Consider the following 20057-nt stretch of genomic DNA (forward strand, 5'->3'; position numbering starts at 1 on the left):
AATACTGATAATCTGACTTTAGCTTCTCCTTCTCAAATTTCAGGGTGAATTCGATCATATTATGATCACTTGTCCCTTAGGGTTCTTTTTACCTTATGCTCTCTAATCAATTCTAGTTCATTGCCCTACATCCAGTCCAGAATAACTGATTAATCTCATAGGTGCTCTAGAAATTCCCCCTCCTGTAATCCAGTACCAACATTAATTTTCCTAATCTACCTGCATATTGAAGTCCTCTTTGACTATTGTAACATTGCCTTTTTTGGCATGCATTTTCTGTCTCTCGCTGTAATTTTTAAGCTGCATCCTTACCACTGTTTGGGGGTCTGTATACTACTCCCATTTGGGTCTTTTTACCCTTGTAGTTCCTTAGCTCTATCCACAATGATTCAACACCTTCTGATCCTATGCCATCTCTTTCTAATGATTTGATTTCATTTTCTGCCAACAGAACAACGCCACCCCCTCTGCTTTCCTGCCTGTCCTTCTGATACATGTATCCTTAGACATTAAGCTGTCAGTTAAAATCTGTGTCAGTGATGCAATGAGGCATGATTCAGTGAGACCCACGAGACATGAGATTCTTGATTTTTTTTGTAAAGATATATAGCCTTGAAATTTTATGAAGTTTTACAAAATGAAAAAAAAATTACTGTGCAATTAGGTTATTTAAATGAACAAAATAATAGGTCTACACCAACTGATTTCTTTTGATATTCTTCTGGAATAGAAGGAATTTTCTCCCTGAATATTTTCCTATTATTTTTATGCATTTTGCTTCTAGCACAGTTAGGTCATAACTCTGTTGGAGTGGCATTGTTAACTGAACAAGCAAGTTTGTTTTTTCTCATACTCTTCAAAATGCTAAGACACTGATGCATCTCAGGGGTGTGTGTTTCTCCCACTGTTCTATTCTCTATAGACATTTGGGTAGCAACTTTTGTATAGTCTAATATTCCATGCAGCTTGGAGTATAATTGGTCAGCAATTGTAATGTGGCAATGGAAGGGAATTTTAGGGAAGTTAACAAGTTTAGTTAGAGACATTTTTAAAAAATGCCTCATAGTGATACTGGCAGGGGCAAGGGGGTAGAAATGAGGTAAAAATGTTTGATTAATGATTTCCAGAATTTGGAGCCCACCAAAAAGGAAGTGGTGTCAACTCTTGAGGATTCACCAAAATTATTGTTGGGAGCAACTTGGTGAAAACCATTGGGGCATTCAATTTTTTAATTAATTTTCTGTTTTCTTTGAAAATTAATTAAATATTAGTGTAGATGGACACAAGTGCTGATGTAGTATTAGTTGGTCAAAGAATGGTCTGTTTCTTAGCTGTACGACTAGGTCTATTTCAGAGAATAGAATGTGATACGATTGTTTCAGTTGAGTAATGAGTTCCTTTATCTTCTTATTGAGAGAGAACAGCATGATGGAATGATGATAAATTTGTCAAATTTTCCATGGTATAGATCATGCAATATCATGTGAAGTCATCTTCCTGACCAGTGTGGACATTCTAAATGGTAAGGTGAAGGGATTATAAGAATTGGATTTATGTAGAGTCTTGATGAGTCGCAGGTTTGTAAAGAATCACAGATATTGGGAGATTGCAGGGGAAATCATGTGATTTTTTTAAACCTGGAAGTAGATCAATGAGTACATCGCTGGTGTCACAATGGTGTTGGGTGATTAAAACTTCATATGGGTTGGCATGTGAACAATCAAATAAAATTTAGAAGCAGGTTAGAGCTATAGATTATAACATTGTTTTTCTTTTATAATCAGAATCAGGTTTATTATCACCAGCATGTGACATGAAATTTGTTAACTTAGCAGCAGCACTTCAATGCAATACATAATATAGAAGGAAAAAATGATAATAAAGATATAAATAAGTAAATCAATTACAGTATACATATATTGAATACATTAAAATTATGCAAAACACAGGAATACTATATATTAAAAAAGTGTCCAAGGATTCAATGTCCATTTAGGAATCGGATGGCAGAGGGGAAGAAGCTGTTCCTGAATCGCTGAGTGTGTGCCTTCAGGCTTCTGTATCTCCTGCCTGATGGTAACATTGAGAAAAGGGCATGTCCTGGGTGCTGGAGGTACTTAGTAATGGACACTGCCTTTCTGAGACACCGTTCCCTGAAGATGTCCTGGGTACTTTGTAGGCTAGTACCCAAGATGGAGCTGTCTAAATTTACAACCCTCTGCAGCTTCTTACAGTCCTGTGCAGTAGCCCCCCCCACCCCCCCCAACACCAGCCTGTCAGAATGCTCTCCATGGTACATCTATAGAAGGTTTTGATTGTATTTGTTGACATACCAAATCTCTTCAAACTCATAATGTATAGCTGCTGTCTTGCCTTCTTTATAGCTGCATTGATATGTTGGGACCAGGTTAGATCCTCAGAGATCTTAACACCCAGGATTTGGAACTGCTCACTCTCTCTACTTCTGACCCCTCTATGAGCATTGGTATGTGTTCCTTCATCTTACTCTTCCAGAAGTCCACAATTAGTTATTTTGTCTTACTGACGTTGAGTACCAGGTTGTTGCTGTGGCACCACACCACTAGTTCGTATACCTCACTCCTGTATGCCCTCTCGTCACCACCTGAGATTCTACCAACAATGGTTGTATCATCAACAAATTTATAGATGGTATTTGAGCTATGCCTAGCCACACAGTCATGGGTCTATAGAGAGTAGAACAGTGGGAGAAACACACACCCCTGAGCTGCACCAGCATTGATCGTCAGTGAGGAAGAAATGTTATCGCCAATCTGCACAGATTATGATGTTCCAGTTAGGAAGTCAAGGATCCAATTGCAGAGGGAAGTACAGAGGCCCAGGTTCTGCAACTTCTCAATCAGGATTGTGGGAATGATGGTATTAAATGCTGAGCTGTAGTCGATGAACAGCATCCTGAGTAGGTGTTTGTGTTGTCCAGGTGGTCTAAAGCTGTGTGAAGAGCCATTGAGATTGCAGCAGAGTTCCATTCTGTAGAGTTTCAGATACACAATGACTTCAGGATCTTAAGTAATTTCATTGTGTGAAGTGTCACATATTAAGTATGCCATATTCCAAAACAGCAGCACTGAGTGTTAGCTGGGTACGTTCAGAAATAATTGAGATACATCGCATGAAATGGATATCCTGCAGTGAAATTTGATAAGTAACCAGAGGAACTGAAGAAGAGGAGGTACAGTGAACTTAAATCAAATTAGACATAGAAATGATTGTAGAGAGGGAAATAAAAAATGGATGGAGAGAGAGAAAAAAAAGATAATCGAAAGCGCTAGAAATAATTTAGTTTTAGGCATAGTTCACTATAGAAAATGATTTGAACTGTTTTTATGGGCTAGAGAATGTGCCAGTATAAATTTTGCATGGAAGGAGGGCTATTTCATTAAATTCCATCCCAAATTTTCAGTGTTGTGTTTAATGAATCAAACTCCCACTCGGCAATATCTTCAAACTTGCAGTGAGATTGAAGGTAGACTTGAAGCAAACATAAATTTATGTTGATCTGCAGCTTACAGTGTGTCTTTGACACAAATTTCAAAATGATTAGAGTCATAGTACTGAAACAGATCCTTTGAACTATCCAGATAATGCTCATTATTTTGCTAATAAATTTTCTGTGTGTGCCTCTCTTATTTTCCCAGTAAATTATGGGCCAGTTTTTTTAGTAAGTTTCAAAAATAATTCATTTCATGCTACTATTTATGTAAATGTGGAATGGTACTTATTTTTCATAAGCTGATTGAAAATGGAAAGATCAAAAAACCAAGGTTTCGTACAAGATAATTGGTACTTCAGGGTAAAGATAGTGACGAGTAATACCTGAGATGACCTTAATAATGCCGAAAACTTTTCAAGCAATTACAATAATAGTTCAGGTGTAAATGATGTAGAATTAATTCTGATTATTTAAAAGGCTCTTTGCCTGAGTTCTTGTTTTTTTCCCATTGGAAATATTGCCAATCCACTTTTTTTTTACTGAATTTTATCCTTTACAAGAAAAAAACCTCAAGATTTTCAATTACCTCAATTATTTTGTGAGTTAGTGCTGGAGTAATATGACTGTGAACCATTGGCAATTTGCTCTTGACATTCCCATGTCATTTCTTTTACTATCCTGATGGTGGATTTCATTGAGTCCATTTCTATTGATATACAGTGCTTTGTTACCTTACCTTCAAAAGCTACATTGGCCTGCTTTTTAGATAATCTGAATATTTCCCAGCACATTCAGGCATAACCTGCCCTTATTAAAAGCATGTGGTCAATCAACTGTTTGCAATTTTTCACAACCAACTGCATTTTTCTTAGTTATGTCTTTTGCAGTGAAATATTTGGCTATGTTAATTATGTTAAATAAATTTAAATGATTGAAATTGCATAAAACCATGCAAGTAATTAGCCATATGTTCATTTGACTGTTTACAGAAGATTTTTAAATCCATTCCTTCACTGAATATGTGATTGCTCTCAAGGCCAGTATTTATTAATGCCAATGAAGTTGACATAGGCACTGTATATACAGTGCCTATAAATTGTATTCACCCCCCCGGAAGTTTTCATGTTTTATTGTTTTATCACAGTAGATTTAATCTGGCCATTTTGACACTGATCAACAGAATAAGACTTTTTCATGTCAAAATGAAAGCAGGTCTCTACAAAGTGATCTATATTAATTAAAACTATAAAACATAAGATAATTGTTTGCATAAGTATTCACCACCGCGGTATCCAGCAGTTGGACCTTCCGGATACAGGTGTATTTTTCTACAATCAATTGAAACACCTACCCTGCACACGTCTCCAAATATAAATCTCTATTTAAATAATTATGTGACTTTTAAAACCAATTGGCTGCACCAGTGATGAATTGGTGTGCCATATTAAAGGGGGGGGGCAATACTTATGCAATCAATTATTTTGTATTTTATTTTTGTAATTAATTTGGATCACTTTGTAGAGATCTGCTTTCACTTTGACATGGAACTCTTTTTCTGTTGATCAGTGTCAAAAAAGACATTAAATCCACTGTGATTCAATGTTGTAAAACAATATAACATGAAAACTTCTGGGAGGGAGGTTGAATAATTTTTATAGGCATTGTATGCACATGAAGTTCAAGGGCTGAAACACTTGAAGCCTAACCATGTTGGCTGAATCCGTTCTTATATAAAAGAGTGAAAGTTTAAGACTCTTGCCTAGAGGAATCAGTAGAAATTTAAGTAAAACAATTCACAATACCTACAGATTGTAGCTATCATCTAATTTCAAGATTTTTCTACCAAATACTGATCTGAAGGATGTGAATACTTAAAACAATCAATTACTTTGTGTTTTGTATTTGGAATTAATTTAGATCACTTTGTGGAGATCTGTTTTCACTTTGACATGAAAGAGTCTTTTTCTGTTTATCAGTGTTAAAAAGCCAAATTAAGTCCACTGTGATTCAATGTTGTGAAACAATAAAACATGAAAGCCTCCAAGGGGCGTTTGTACTTTTTTATAGGCATTGCATGTTAATATAATCTGGCTGTTCTAGGGGCCTGTGCTACTGATCTACAATCGTGTATTAAACTTACACATTGTGCCAGGGAAATTTAAATTGATGATTGGTTTATTATTGCCACATAACACCATAAGGTATAAGAGCAGAATTAGCCATTTGGCCCATCGAGTCTGGTCCACCACTATTTCATCATGGCCAATCCACTTTCCTCCTCAGCCTTAATCTCCTCCCTTCTTCCTATATTCCTTCATGCCTTGACTAATCAAGAAAGTGTCTACCTCTGCCTTAAATATACCCAATAACTTGGCCTTCACAGCCACCTGTGGCAACAAATTCCACAGAGCTCCTGCCCCTGCATCACTTCTTCAGCCATGCATTCACCTACAAATTTTGCTGTTCTTGCCCTCACTGGCATGCAGTGTGGTCAGAAATCCAGAGATTACCACCTTGGAGGTTCTGTTTTTCAGCTTTATACCTAGATCCCTAAAATCTCTCTTCAGTATCTCCTCATCTTTCCTACCTAAGCCATTGGTGCCAATATGTATCAAGACTTCTGGCTGCTCATCTTCCCCTTTTGGAATGCCATGGACCTGATCCACGATATCCCTGACCCTGCACCTGTAGAAAACATACAATCCGTGTGTCTCAATTGCGCCCACAGAATCTCATCTCTGGTCCAATGATTGTGAATCTCCTATCACTACTGCAGTCACCTTCACCTCTCTTCTCTTCTGAGCCACGGCATCAGCCTCTGTGCCAGAGACCATGGGACCTACAGCTCCCCTCTGGTAGGTGCCCCCCCCCCCAACAGTATCCAAAGAGGTATACTTATTATTGAGGGGAATGGTCACAGGGGTACTCTGCACTCACTGCCCATTTCCCTTCATCTTTCTGATAGTCACCCAGTTACCTGCCTTCTGCAACTTAGGGGTGACTACCTCCCTGTAGCTCCTATCTATCACCTCCTCATTCTCCCTTATGAGCTGACGGTCATCAAGCTCCAGTTCCTTAATATGTTCTCTGAGGAGCTACAGCTCAGTGCAGCTGTTGCAGATGTACCAAGGTGCAGTGAATGGCTTTTGTATACATGCCACCCAGTCTCATCATTCCACTCACGCAAAAGGTTTTGGCACGTATATATAGCTAGGGTGACTAAGACTTCTGCACAGTACTGTATATTATGCCTTTCCAGTAATCAAATACTCCTGAGCTAATGTAGCACTAGTGCTCTTCTTTTTGATTCCCACCCACCTTACTAGTTTAACTAATGTACAGTGCTGTACAAAAGTCTAGGCACTTAAGCTATATGTATATAGTGACATTATACTTAGTGACATTTTTCAGAACTATTCTGCAGTACATTCTCAGTATTGATTCAATGAAACAAGGATGAAAGAGAAACCAGTGGATGGATAAATAAAGGTTTATTTGAGAGAGTTTTTTTAAAGCTGGTATTAATCTAGTCTTTGAAGCTTCCATACACTCCCTTAATTCTTCAATCCCTCTTTCCTCTACCTTGGATTTCTACTGTGGCTCCAGAGGAAGTTTATCAGAATTCCATTTTCTTCTCCAGGCTGATGAGTAGTTTGTATGTTCTGGTTTAGTACGCACAGCTGTTAGGTGTAACATAAATCTAGGCCACTTATGAATACAGGAGGTTTGAGCTGCTCTCTTTAATAATTAAGAGAGTAGTGTGTTTTGTCTTCTCAGTCCACTGGATGTTTGATGTGCATGGGAATCGATTCCACAGTATCAAGCATTCTACTATCCTGTGGAACCAAGAAATGCAGGTGTAAAAGTTGCAATATTGAGGCTAGCTTGAGAATCTGTTATGTCTACCACAGATAGTTTGATGATTGATGTTCCACTTGTAATTTTTTTCATAACTCGCCATTTTGTTAATGCTATTGTATATAATGAAAACCTTCTCAAAATGCCCAAAAGTGAAATGGAAAAGAGTTACACCCTCAAGTAGTTCCAACAATGTATATATGCTTGTAGATGCATTATTTTTTGTTAATATTTGAACCTTTATTTGACATTAAGAAAAAATACGCTCAATACAATAGACAAATCAAAAACACATATTTAATCTATAGGCTTGGAGAAATGAACTAATTTTCATTAGAATTTGAAGCTCTTAATGAATAGTGGAAAGTGGACCGGGAATTTGGTTCCTGTTTCTTCATTAACTTCAGATATGAGAATGGAGTTTTGTTGAGAACAAGGTCTTTGGCTTAAAATCTTTATCCCATTTTAAATCAGGAAGTTTATTACCATCGCATGTAGTGAGCTACAGTGGAAAGCTTGGTTTTGCATGCCTTTGATACGGATTAGTTCTTTACTGCAGGGCCTTGAGATAGTATAGGTGTAACCAAAAATAGAATGTAGTGTAAATTGTTAACAGTTTTGGACAAATTGTAGGCAGACAATTATTCAGACTATTCTGAATGATATTCATATTCCTTAGGTACAAGATAATTAGAATCAATTCCAGCATTTTCTGTCAATTGAAAGTCTAAAAAGTTGCTTTTTTATGCTTTTTTTAAAAGAATCAATTTACTAATTTATGAATTATGATTTATGCCTGTTATTTAAATACGGAATTATGATTTTCTGAAATACTATGCCCAGTATTAATTATGAAAACATGACATGCTCATCCTGTGATAACTTCAGCAAGGTTTTTTAGGCTAAGGTAACTTTTGTTGGTGATTCTTCCTAATTTATTTCCTTCATTAAAGATGAAAGAGGTCATCATAATCTTTACAATGGTGTAGTGTTTAAAATTCAATTGTGGATTGAATTTTGCTTTACATTAGTTTGCTAACTGCTGGCTAGATTAATTACACTTAATTCTTTTCTCATTTGGTAATACTTAACTAAAACTACATATAATTTATGGTTTAACACAGACAAAATGCTGAATGAACTCAGCAGATCAGGCAGCATCTATGGAAAGGAAGGAAAAATAAAGGGCTGATGTTTTGGACCAAGACCCTTCATCAGCTCTCATCATTATTCCTTTCTATAGATGCTGTTTGACCTGCTGGGTTGCTCCAGCAATTTGTGTGTGTTACTCTGAATTTCCAGCATCTGCAGAACCTCTTGTGTTTGTTGTTTAAAAAACTTATCTCAGTGACTTGAAGGCTGATTTTTGGTCTCAAACGTACACTTGAGAAATTGGATGGAACTTCTTTAATTGAAAATGATGTAGACTTCGATCATATTTTAGCTTGTCTGAATGTGTGTTCTTATCAGTCAGACATTAGAATAATGCTTTGATTTCTTAGTCAGTGCAGCAGAACATTGCAGTTTCCTTCACTTTGCTGATGATTGAGAGAAAACTGATGGAGCAGTTACTAACAGGATTGAATTTGTCCTTCTGTTATAGACAGGGCATACTTGGGCAGTTTTCAACATAATTGGATAAAGGAGTTTATTCTGCAAATATCATACCATTAGTTAGATTATTGGATCCATTATACTGTGGTTTAACATTGAAAGTCATAGACCAACTCAGGCAATCCAACAAAGGTGTCTGAGACATTTGGATCTGCAGTGTAATTTTGTATTTGCAGTGTAATTTTGTATTTGTTTGCTTTTAATGTAAAAGTTTTGATTTTTAGAGAGAGCTATAGAGTATTATAGCATAGAAACAGACTTTTCAGCCCAGTTAGTCTGCGACAAACTATTATTCTGCCTAGTTCCATCAACCTGCAACTGGATCATAGCCCTCCATACTTTATTCCATTCATGTACTTATCCAAACTTTGCTTAAGTATTGAAATTGAACTTGTATTCACCACTTCTGCTGGCAGCTTATTCCACCCTCTCTCCATTCTCTGAGTGAAGACATTTCCCTCATAAGACCATAAAATATAGGAGCAGAAATAGGTTATTGCTCTACAATTTCATTATGGCTGATCCATCTTCCCTCTCATCCCCAGTCTCCTGCATCCTCCCCCCCCCCCCCCCACCCCATATCACTTCATGCCCTGACAAATGAAGAATATATCAATCTCTGCAAAAATATGCAAAAAAACGGTCTCCTCAACTGTCTGTGTCGACGAATTCCACAGATTCACACTCTCAGGCTAAAGAAAAACTCCTCCTCATCTCCATTCTATTCTGAGACTGTGTCCTCTAGTCTTAGACTATCCCACCCTAGAAAACATCTTCCCCACATCCACTCTAGCAAGGTCTTTCACCATTTAATAGGCTCCAATGAGGTTACCCCTCATTCTTCTGAATTCCAGTGAATTCAGGCCCAGAGCCATTAGACACTCTTTATATAATAAGCTGTTCAATCCTGCAATGATTTTTGTGAATGTGCTTTTAACCCTCTCTAGTTTTAGCTCATCCTTTCTAAGAGTCCTAAAACTACTCACAGTACTCCAAGTGAGGCTACATCATTGCTTTATAAAGTCTCAACATTATTCCTTTTATATTCTAGTCCTTTTGAAATGAATGCTAACGTCACACTTGCTTTCCAGTGCACAGATTCAACCTGCAGATTAATCTTTAGGGAGTCTTGCACAAGGACTCCCAAGTCCCTTTGCACATCAGATTTTGGTATTTTCTCTATTTTAAAAAATAGTCACCCTTTCATTTCTTCTACCAAAGTGCCAGACTGTACACTTCCTGACACTATTGCCATGTCTTTGCCCATTCTCCTAATCTATCTAAGTCCTCCTGTAGCCTCTTTTCATCCTCAAAATTACCTGCTGCTCCACCTAACTTCAAATCATCTGCAAACTTTGTAACAAACCATCAATTCCATCAACCAAGTCATTGACGTGTAGCATAAAAAGAATTGGCCCCAACACAGACCCCTGTGGAACATCACTAGTCACCAGCACTCAACCAGAAAAACCTCCCTTTATTCTCACACTTTACTTCTTGACAATCAACCACTATATTATCCATGCTAGAATCTTTCCTGTAATACCATGAGCTCATAGCTTGTTAAGCAGCCTCATGTGTGACACCTTGTCAAAATCCTTATGAAAATCCAAGTACACAACATCAACCTATTCTCCTTTGTCGATCCTGCTTGTTATTTCTGCAAAGAATTCCAACAGATTTGTTAGGCAAGGTTTTCCCTTGAGGCAACCATGCTGACTGTGGCCTATTTTATCATGTGCCTTCAGGTACCCCGAAACCACATTCTTAACAGTTAACTCCAACATCTTCCCAACCACTGAGGTCAAACCAACTGGCCTATAATTTCCTTTCTTCTGCCTCTCTCCCTTCTTGAAGAGTGGAGTGACATTTGCAATTTTTCAGTCCTCCAGAACCATTCCAGAATCCAGTGATTCTTGGAAGATCATTACCAATGCCTCCACATCTCTTCAGCCACCCCCTTTCAGAACCCTGGGGTGAACAGCATCTTGTCCAGGTGATTTATCTACCTCAGACCTATTAGTTTCCTATGAACTTTCTCTCTAGTTATGGCAACTTCACACACTTCATGACCCCTGGCACCTGGAATTTCCATAATACTGCTAGTGTTTCCACAGTGAAGACTGATGCAAAATATTTTATCAGTTTGTCCACCATTTCCTCTCCAGCATTGTTTTCCAGTCGTCCGATATCCACTCTGTCCTCTCTTTTACACTTTATGTATCTGAAGAAGCTTTTGATATGCTCTCTAATAATATTGGCTAGCTTACTTTCGCATTCCGTCTTGTTCTTCTTAATGGCTTTTTTACTTGCCTTCTGTTGTTTTTTAAAAGCTTCCCAATCCTCTAACTTCCCACTAATTTTTGCTCTATTATATGCCCTCTCTTTGGCTCATACGTTGGCTTTGACTTTTCTTGCTAGCCATGGTTGTGTCATCTTTCCTTTAGAATGCTTCTTCCTCTTTCGGGTATATATATCCTGTGCCTCTTCCAGATTGCTTCCAGAAATCCTAGCCATTGCAGTTCAGAGTCAACACTGCCAGTGTTCTTTTCCAATTAAATTTGGTCGACTCCTCTCTCAAAGCTCTGCAATTCCTTTTATTCCACTGTAATACTAATATATCTGGATACATCTGACTTTTGCTTTCCCTTCTCAAATCGCAGGGTGAAGTCAATCATATTATAATCACTTGTCTTTTATGGTTTTTTTTACTTTAAGCTCTCCAATCAATTCTGGTTCATTGCATAACATCCAATCCAGAGCTGATCCTGTAGTGGCACTCTAGAAATTCCTCCTCCTGGTATCCTGCACAGACTTGATTTTCCCAATCTACCTGCATATTGAAATCTCCCATAATTATTATAACATTGCCTTTTTGGTATGCATTTTCTGTCTCCCATTGTAATTTGTAGACCGCATCCTTATTACTGTTGGGGGTCTGTATACAACCGTCATCAGGGTCTTTTTACCTTTGCAGTTCCTTAGCTCTATCCACAATGATTCAACATCTTCTGACACTATGATTTGTGAAGATGACAAATCAACAGTTGCATTCAGTATTGTGTATTTTTCTTACCTTTTATTAATGTCTTGTCACCTACCCCTTCATTTCTAGTCACCTTTCACTGCTATCCATTTGTAAGTAAGAATCTTGCCCATTTCATATTTTAGCAGTATCAGGGTTTAAAAATGGATGATTTAAAAAGTGCCATTTAGTAAGTTTTAAAATTTTAATTTTAAAATTAATTAGAATGTATAAACAAAATAAAGTACAGTCATACAAAGCTTATTCAATTTTCACAAAATAAGCTTTTATATGTCTGCTATGAGAGAATGCCAATGGTGTAATAGATTTCAAAATTGGTTAGGGTCTTGTAGGCCACTGTTTTCATTTGCACGTTAATGGAGTATCCGAGTTGACTAGATAGAGGCACTGATTTAACTTCATTTTTTACTTGCATGTGTCATGTTTCTTGGTGATGACAATTTAGCATTGTTAATCTGCTGATTAGTTAAAGTACAAAATTGTGGAACGTCAGACCATTTTTGTTGTGTCTTTTGGTAGCGAGTTTGGCAACTGCAGTATATGTAATGGATACTCACAGTTTTTTCTCCTCATTCTGTTGATTCTCTTGCATCATTAGGGAGGTGTCATTGTATTTTTGAAGTGGTGACCAATAAACTGGAGTCCAAAATAAGACCAATAGATCACTGTGCAAAGTTGTCCATTTGGACTAAAGAAGAATAGAATGGAATATTTCTAAATTAAATAAATCTGGAAGCATTGAGATGTTGAGCTCTGTGTATTCAAATAATCTAGAAAGGCTCAAAGATTCTATAACAACAAACTAAAGGGTGTAGTTGCTGTCTGCCTGGAGATGCAGAAAGCAAGTGGTGAAAACTGCTACTGTAGCTTTAAAATTCTCATCATGTTGCATTCACATGGGCAGTTCTTAAGAAGTTATTTTGATCAGGATAAGATTGCCATTTCATTTACCAGAATAATAAATAATTTTGAGTTTTAAGTTGTGTGGAGGGATTGTAGAAACTAACTTAAGGTTAAAATATGACCTGATTGATGCTTTAATATATTAAAGGGAATTGATGTGTAAATACAGGGCAGATGCAAGAATTGAAGGCATTTGAAGCATGGCTGATGGCTGATGGCATGTGCAGGCTGGCATAATGGTTGGTACTGATATCATGGGTCATAGGGAGAGGGTTTGCACTGTGCCAGGCTGGGAGATTGTATATTGGTGGAAGAGCTACTCTAAGGAAATATGTTCCAGTAACAGGTGATCATCTCATTGAATTTTTTTATTATTTACTGCTATGCTAATATCCAAAAAATATATATTTTGACAGTTGCCTTTATAGAATTTTATAATTTGGGAGAAGTTTGCATTTACTCACAGTCTGCTTTTGAATCTTGTCCACAGACAGTCTTTTAATTGACTACCAGTTCACCTTTAGCCTTACCCAGGAAGATGATCAGCATTACACCGCAATCAACTTTATGGCTACTCCTGAGCAGGTTAGTTCTTTTTGTAGTTCGACAGTACAAATTCTCTTATTATGTTGTGATTTGGAAGTATCCATATTATTTATGGAGAGCTCGGTTGATCTTTCCCCAGTTTCCTATTCAGTTGAGTAGTGCATTGTCTTTCTTTTTTTTTTGGTTAAAGAATTTTTTTTGGTATTGCTCATTGTCACAAAGAAGTTGTTAAGTATGATACTGTTGATGTAGTCACTGTTGTACCTCTGATTGGATAATGCATAGTAAATTGGTTTAGGTAGGCAGAAGAAGAGAAAGTTGATAGTTTCGCTCCCTCTCTACACAAAGCAGTGACAATAAGGATATCACCGATTTCTTTGTAGAATTTGCCAATAAGTTCCAGTTGGTTCCTGCAACACAGTAGCTTAGCATAGGACTTTTGTATTTTTCTTGTACAGTTTCCAGAGGTGCTCACTCAGCCATAGCTGAACTTCTGCTGGAAAATATAAACACAACAGATTCTGCAGATGTTGGAAATCCGGAGCGACACACATTCAGGTAGCATCTGTGGAAATTGGCACTTTGGACCGAGACACTTCTTCAGGACTGGGAAGGAAGGGGGAGAATGCCACAATAAAAAAAAGTGGGGGAGGGGTAAGAGGATAGCTAGAAGGTGAAAGGTGAAGTCAAGTGGGTGGGGAAAAGAAAAGGAAGGAGAAGAAGGAACTTCATAGGAGAGGACAGTGGATCAAGGAAGAAATTGAAGAAGGAGGGGCACTAGGGGGAGGTGATAGGCAAGTGAGGAGCAGAGGTGAGAGGCCCAAGTGGGGAATAGGAAAAAAGGGAAGAGGGAAGGATAAAAATACTGAAAGAATATATTGATATTCTGCTGGAAAATGATCATCTTGATGATACAAGCTCTCTGGTTTGCACTGAATTTGCTGGTCTCTCATTAAAAGGAGCTGACCATGTCTCGAGGTTGTAGACTAGCGTATTCCAACATCTAAGACTGTGTACTGAAGGATGCACTGAAAGTTGTTGTAGCTGCCAAGAGGTTCTTTGAGCAAGGGCCATTGTGCACTGTGGTGCTGGAATCTTGGTAAATATCCTTAGGATTGCTTGGTGGCAAAAACTGTCTTTTGTGTGAGTGGGAAAAAACCTGTAAACTTTGAATATTGTACATATTTAGACCATTAATAATTTTCAGTTTGTAGTATGTAAATGCTAGGCTTTATTTTACTTACTTTTTCATTTTTTTAAAATTTGGAGATACAGCACGGAACAGGCTCTTCCGGCCCAACAAGCTGTACCACCCAACAACCCACCTAGATTACAGTAGCCTAATCACAGGGCAACTTTACAATGACTAACTAAGAACTAATAAATGATTAAAAATGCACTTTCTGTAAGTTTGCAAGAGTACAAAAATTTCAACATTTAAAATGTTTTGATTTTAAAGTCATTTGTACAAAATGCACAAGACTTTTGAAATTCAAAACATGTTATTAAATATTTTATTTTGATTGGCCCTTTAATTATTAGTGTTGAGATTTCTAGTCCAGATAGCAGCTTGCACACTGAATCAGTCTTGTGTGTTTTATGGTGTTTCTGGGTCACATGCTTTATAAGTTAGCATAGTTTTATTAAGAAAAATGAGCTTTGCTTTTACCTATCACTTTTCCTGACCTGTATATACAGTTTAAGGCTGGTAAGGTACTTTTGAAGTGTATTTATTATTTTAATGTAGGGAACCTGACAGTTGATTTGCATGTAATCATCTCTCTACTGCAATTTCCGAAAGATCAGATTTTGTTTTTTTTTATATATAATGAACTTCAAGAGTTGTTTTTTTAAATCGTGATTTCTTACGGTGCACAAAATACAAACATGAATCAGTTTTCTCAGTTTTGACTTTGTGATCATGTGTTTATTTATGATTAAACAAATATTAATACGGTACAGTCAGAAGAATTGAGCAAAAAATCTCTGCTGATGAAATTCAGTTTTATTAGGGCAGTGCTACTTTTCCAGAGTTGCCTCATTAAAGATGAAACGTTTTATCGAAATCTCTGGCAACTTGGGTAATTATGGGAAAAACTTGGGTTAGAAGATGAATTATAATGTCCTTTTCTTCCAAGAAGCATCATGGATTCTTTGAATTCCACCTAGTAATGAGATAGACATGCATGGTGGTATCATTAATAGTAAAAGAGGTCTCTTGTTCTGAAACTAGTTGTGGAAATAAATAAATAAATAACTAGATAAATAATGGACCCCCCCCCCCCATACAATGATTGTACAAAATTTAAATTATTATGCTAAGTTAAGGGACAGGATTTTTCGAAATAAGATGCAGACTTTTATTTTGAAAACTCTACCCGTATTCTCATAAAACTTGTGAATAATCAGATTATGGATAATGGAAATGCAGCTATTTTAGGGTTCACGGGGTTTGAAGTATTGTGATCAGTTTTCCCACAGATTTTATTGGAACTGCCAGCATTTAGACATTTAAGAGGCCATAGGTCTTGTCTTTCTGTGCTTCAATTGTGCAGCATGCCAGTCCAGACAAAAAAAATCAGACAAATGCAGAATGAAAGACCTGAATGATCTTGTTAAAATTGGTGAGGAGGTAAAAAGGAAAGCAAGTTAATATACAGTATATTCTGGGGTATAAGCCGACCCCCCAATTTCAAGGTTAAAAAAGTGACTTTTCATGTTACCTTTGTATAAGCCGACCTCTTTTGTAGAGGTTTTTGATTTAACCAGAAACGATCACAAGATTTCACATGCTGGTACTCAGCTTTGCCGGATCCGGACCCAGAAAATTTTGTGAACTAGTACCTGCTAAGGAAACAGGCCTTCACATTGTAGAGCGTTATAGGTGAACTCTTAATAAAAAATCAGGAAGAGAAATTTTGGATTAGGTTTCCAATGGAAAAGAATCCTTTGAAATGTAACCCCCTTGAAACCATTTAGCACCCAACGTAATCTCGTTAAAACATAACAGGGGATGGCGGGATCAGTACGTGTACTCAGTATTGAGTTTGCGACCACCATGTACAAAAGATTAAAACAAATGCGATATGGTGCTGGCTTCAATCTGAAGGTTGTTGATTTTGCTAAAGGAACGAATAAAGAAGTTTAGTGTAAACGAGAAACAAGTAAGAGAGTGGAGAAAGGCAGAGGAGATGCTGAGGGAAATGCCAACGACGAAATGTACAAACTGCGGGAAAACATGCCAGTGGCCAGAACTGGAAGAAAAAGTTTTAGAGTGGTTGAATCACCAGCGATCGTCTGGATACATTGTTACCAGAGAAATGATAAACACCGTGAGGTCAGCGAAAATTTCAAAGCTACTCGAAGTTGGTGCTCCGGATTTATGAATAGACGTGATCTTGTGCGAGACAAAAAACAAAGATTGCTCAGAAAATTCCCGTGGGGTGTTGTTTATGTTCAAGAACGCTGCTGAAGCGGGTTAAAGAGGTGTAGCGTCGACATCCCGAAGGTGTCAGGAAGGAAAAGTCGCTACTTGTCTGGGACATGTTCAAAGCGCACTTGTCAGGTGAGACAAAAGCAGCACTGAAAGCTGAAAATACGGACATTGCAGTCATCCCCGGTGGTTTGATGTCTATGCTTCAGCCACTAGATGTGAGTTTAAACAAACCAAAGAATTAATGCGTCGACAGTGGAACGAATTTGACTAAAAAACAGCCAATAAATGCGACCTGTCTTCCGTGTATTCGTTTTTCCAAAGTTGGCACCCTCTGTATAAGCCGACCCCCTAATTTTAGGACCAAAATTTAGGGCCAAATTCTTGGCTTATACACCAGAATTTACGGTATTCCGAATCAGAATCAGGTTTAATATCACTGGCATATATTGTGGAATTTTTTGCTTTGCCACAGCAGTACATTACACACGTTCCTGAAACATGGATCCTGTACCTCCTCCATGGGTAATAATGAGAAGAGGGCATGTCCTCAGTGATGGGGTCCTTAATGATGGATGCCTCTCTTTTGAGGCATCGTCTTATGGTCCAGGTGCAGGTCAGTGGGACTAGGCAGAAAAATGGTTCGGCATGTTTCTGTGCTGTAATGTTCTATGGTTCTATGTCCTGGATGCTGGGAAGGCTAGTTCCCATGATGGAACTGGCTGAGTTTACAACTTTCTGCAGCTTTTTCCGATCCTTTGCAGTGGCCCCTCCATACCAGATGGTGATGCAACCAGTTAGAATGCTCTTTATGATAGCTTTGTAGAAATTTTTGAGTATCTTTGGTGACATATCGATTCTCCTCAAAGTCCTAATGTAGTATAGCTGCTGTCCATAAGACTATAAGACCATAAGATATAGGAGAAGAAGTAGCCCATTCGACCCATCGAGTCTGCTCTGCCATTCAATCATCAGCTGATCCAATTCTTGCAGTCATCCACACTCTGCTGCTTTCTCTCCATACCCAATGATGCCCTGGCTAATCAAGAATCTATCTATCTCTGCCTTAAGTACACCCGTAGCTGTGTGTGGCAACAAATTCCACAGATTTACCACCCTCTGACTGAAGTAATTTCTCCGCATCTCAATTCTAAATGGATGTCCTTCAATCCTGAAGTCGTGCCCTCTTGTCCTAGAACCCCTACCATGGGAAATAACTTTGCCATATCTTATCTTTTCAGGCCTTTTAACATTCTGTATGTTTCTATGAGATCCCCCCCTCATTCTCCTGAACTCCAGGGAATACAGCCCAAGAGCTGGCAGACGTTCCTCATATGGTAACCCTTTCATTCCTGTCACGATGTTTACTTTTCATATAATTCACTGCTTTTTTTAGTTCTCGTTTTTTACTTTAATTTTTAATGGTTTGGGAGAGCATCAAGGAATTTGGAATACGTAAGAAATTGACCACATTAACAATTACAAAGCTTTGTTGACTGCCATGTTATGTTAATAAAGACAAACTTGGCATGGGTAAATGCTAGAACATTTTATGACTGAACTCTGTCAACACTGAGCGCATGCGACCAGCTCACCATCAAAGTTTCTGAGTTTGGGTGAACTTCGCATGTTGCCCACTGGGAACTGAAGTTCTATTATGTGCACACATAATAACACATCTTCCCCTTAAAAAAACAAACAAACAATACTATGTCCTCATAAACCTGCAAGGAACAATAAACCTTTCCAACAAAGATATCTACATTAACTAAAATTGTAACGAGCAAGTACAGTCCCTTATCCACTCAGCCTCAATGTCTTTGAGGTTATTTAATAATTATTTTTGGTCTGCTGTTTGTTTCCACAGATATATTGCTTGCATTTGGTGTGTTAATATTTGTGTCTTTCTACAAACTCTGGTCAACATTTTCAATTTTTTTATCTGTTGGCCCCTTTGTATTGAGTGTGGGGCTATTTATATGCACAGTCGACATGATGGCATTAAACTGCGGAGGGCCAGCAGGATAGACCAGGCAAGTTCAGGTCTGGGCAGACTGCAGGCTGTGTTTTCAGCATAAATCAGAACATTTTCTCACTCTGCATTATTTGATTTGAGAAGCAGTACAGATAGAGCAATGGAAAATCAGCATTTTGTCATATTTTTGTTTTGCTTGTGAAACAATGTTAGAACTACAGTACTGTGTAAAAGTTTTAGGCACATATATATAGCTAAGGTGCCTAAGACTTTTGCACAGTACTGTATTTGTCAACGTGGAGTGGAGAATGAGTTGGAAATATGGCATGAGTAAAGGATGTTGGGAATGGCGTGGATGGAGCGCCATGGAATGGATGTGGGGCAGGTGACAGAGGAGGAATGCCGGGATGGTGGAGGTGGGGTGCGTAGCACAGGTGCAGACACACCCAGCCCTGAGACACCAGACAAGGTCTTTTGATTCCAAACAATTGATTTATCGATCATTACAGAATGTCTCTCTGGAGCTTCCCACTCCCTCCCCTCTCCCTTCCCCTTTTACCAACCATGATTCCCCTCTCCCTGCCCTTTCCCACTCTCAGTACAAAATAGAGACCCATATCAGAATTAGGTTTATCATCACTCACATATGTCAGGATTTTTTTTGTGGCAGCAGTATACTGTAATACATAAAGTTCCTACAGTACTGTACAAAAGTCTCAGGCATTGCATCCTTGTTATATGTGTGTGTGTGTGTGTATATATATATATATATAAAAATGTGTGTGTGTGTGTGTGTGTGTATACACACATGAAATGATCACTTAAATGCTGCTTGATGTGCAGTGTTTCTTAGTTTTCTCTAGTTGAGGTCAGTTTCGATTTTAACCTGAATGTAAGTGTTGAAGATTGTGAGTGAGATGTAATGCTATACTTGCCTTGGAGGCTGTGCGGAGAAGATTTGCTGGATTGATTTTTGGGATAAGAGCCTTGTTCTCTGGGGACAGATGGAGTAGAATGGGCCTATTCTCAGGCATTTTTTTAAAAGAAAAATTATTGCTTTCAAATACACAAAATCCTCTGGAGATTTGACATACTAATGCTGCACGGACGTTTTCTCCATCTGGGGAATTTAGAATAAGGGGTTATGGGAAAAAGGAACACCCACTGAGATTCAAATAAGGAAAGAATTCTTTTCTCAGTGGTATGTATT

At 37.9% G+C, this 20057-nt stretch overlaps 1 protein-coding gene across 2 annotated transcripts in view; it reads left to right on the forward strand.

Annotated features, from left to right (window-relative positions):
• The window catches only part of atrnl1b (attractin-like 1b), a 984325-nt gene that overhangs the window by 366569 nt on the left and 597699 nt on the right, over positions 1-20057 (forward strand). For both annotated transcript variants that reach the window (XM_073027827.1, XM_073027826.1), the window contains exon 22: positions 13384-13478. In XM_073027827.1, coding sequence (XP_072883928.1) covers positions 13384-13478 — 95 coding nt within the window. The remainder of the gene's footprint in view (positions 1-13383; positions 13479-20057) is intronic.

This window comes from Hemitrygon akajei, chromosome 23, assembly GCF_048418815.1.
Source record: "Hemitrygon akajei chromosome 23, sHemAka1.3, whole genome shotgun sequence".
NCBI classification, from domain to species: domain Eukaryota; kingdom Metazoa; phylum Chordata; class Chondrichthyes; order Myliobatiformes; family Dasyatidae; genus Hemitrygon; species Hemitrygon akajei.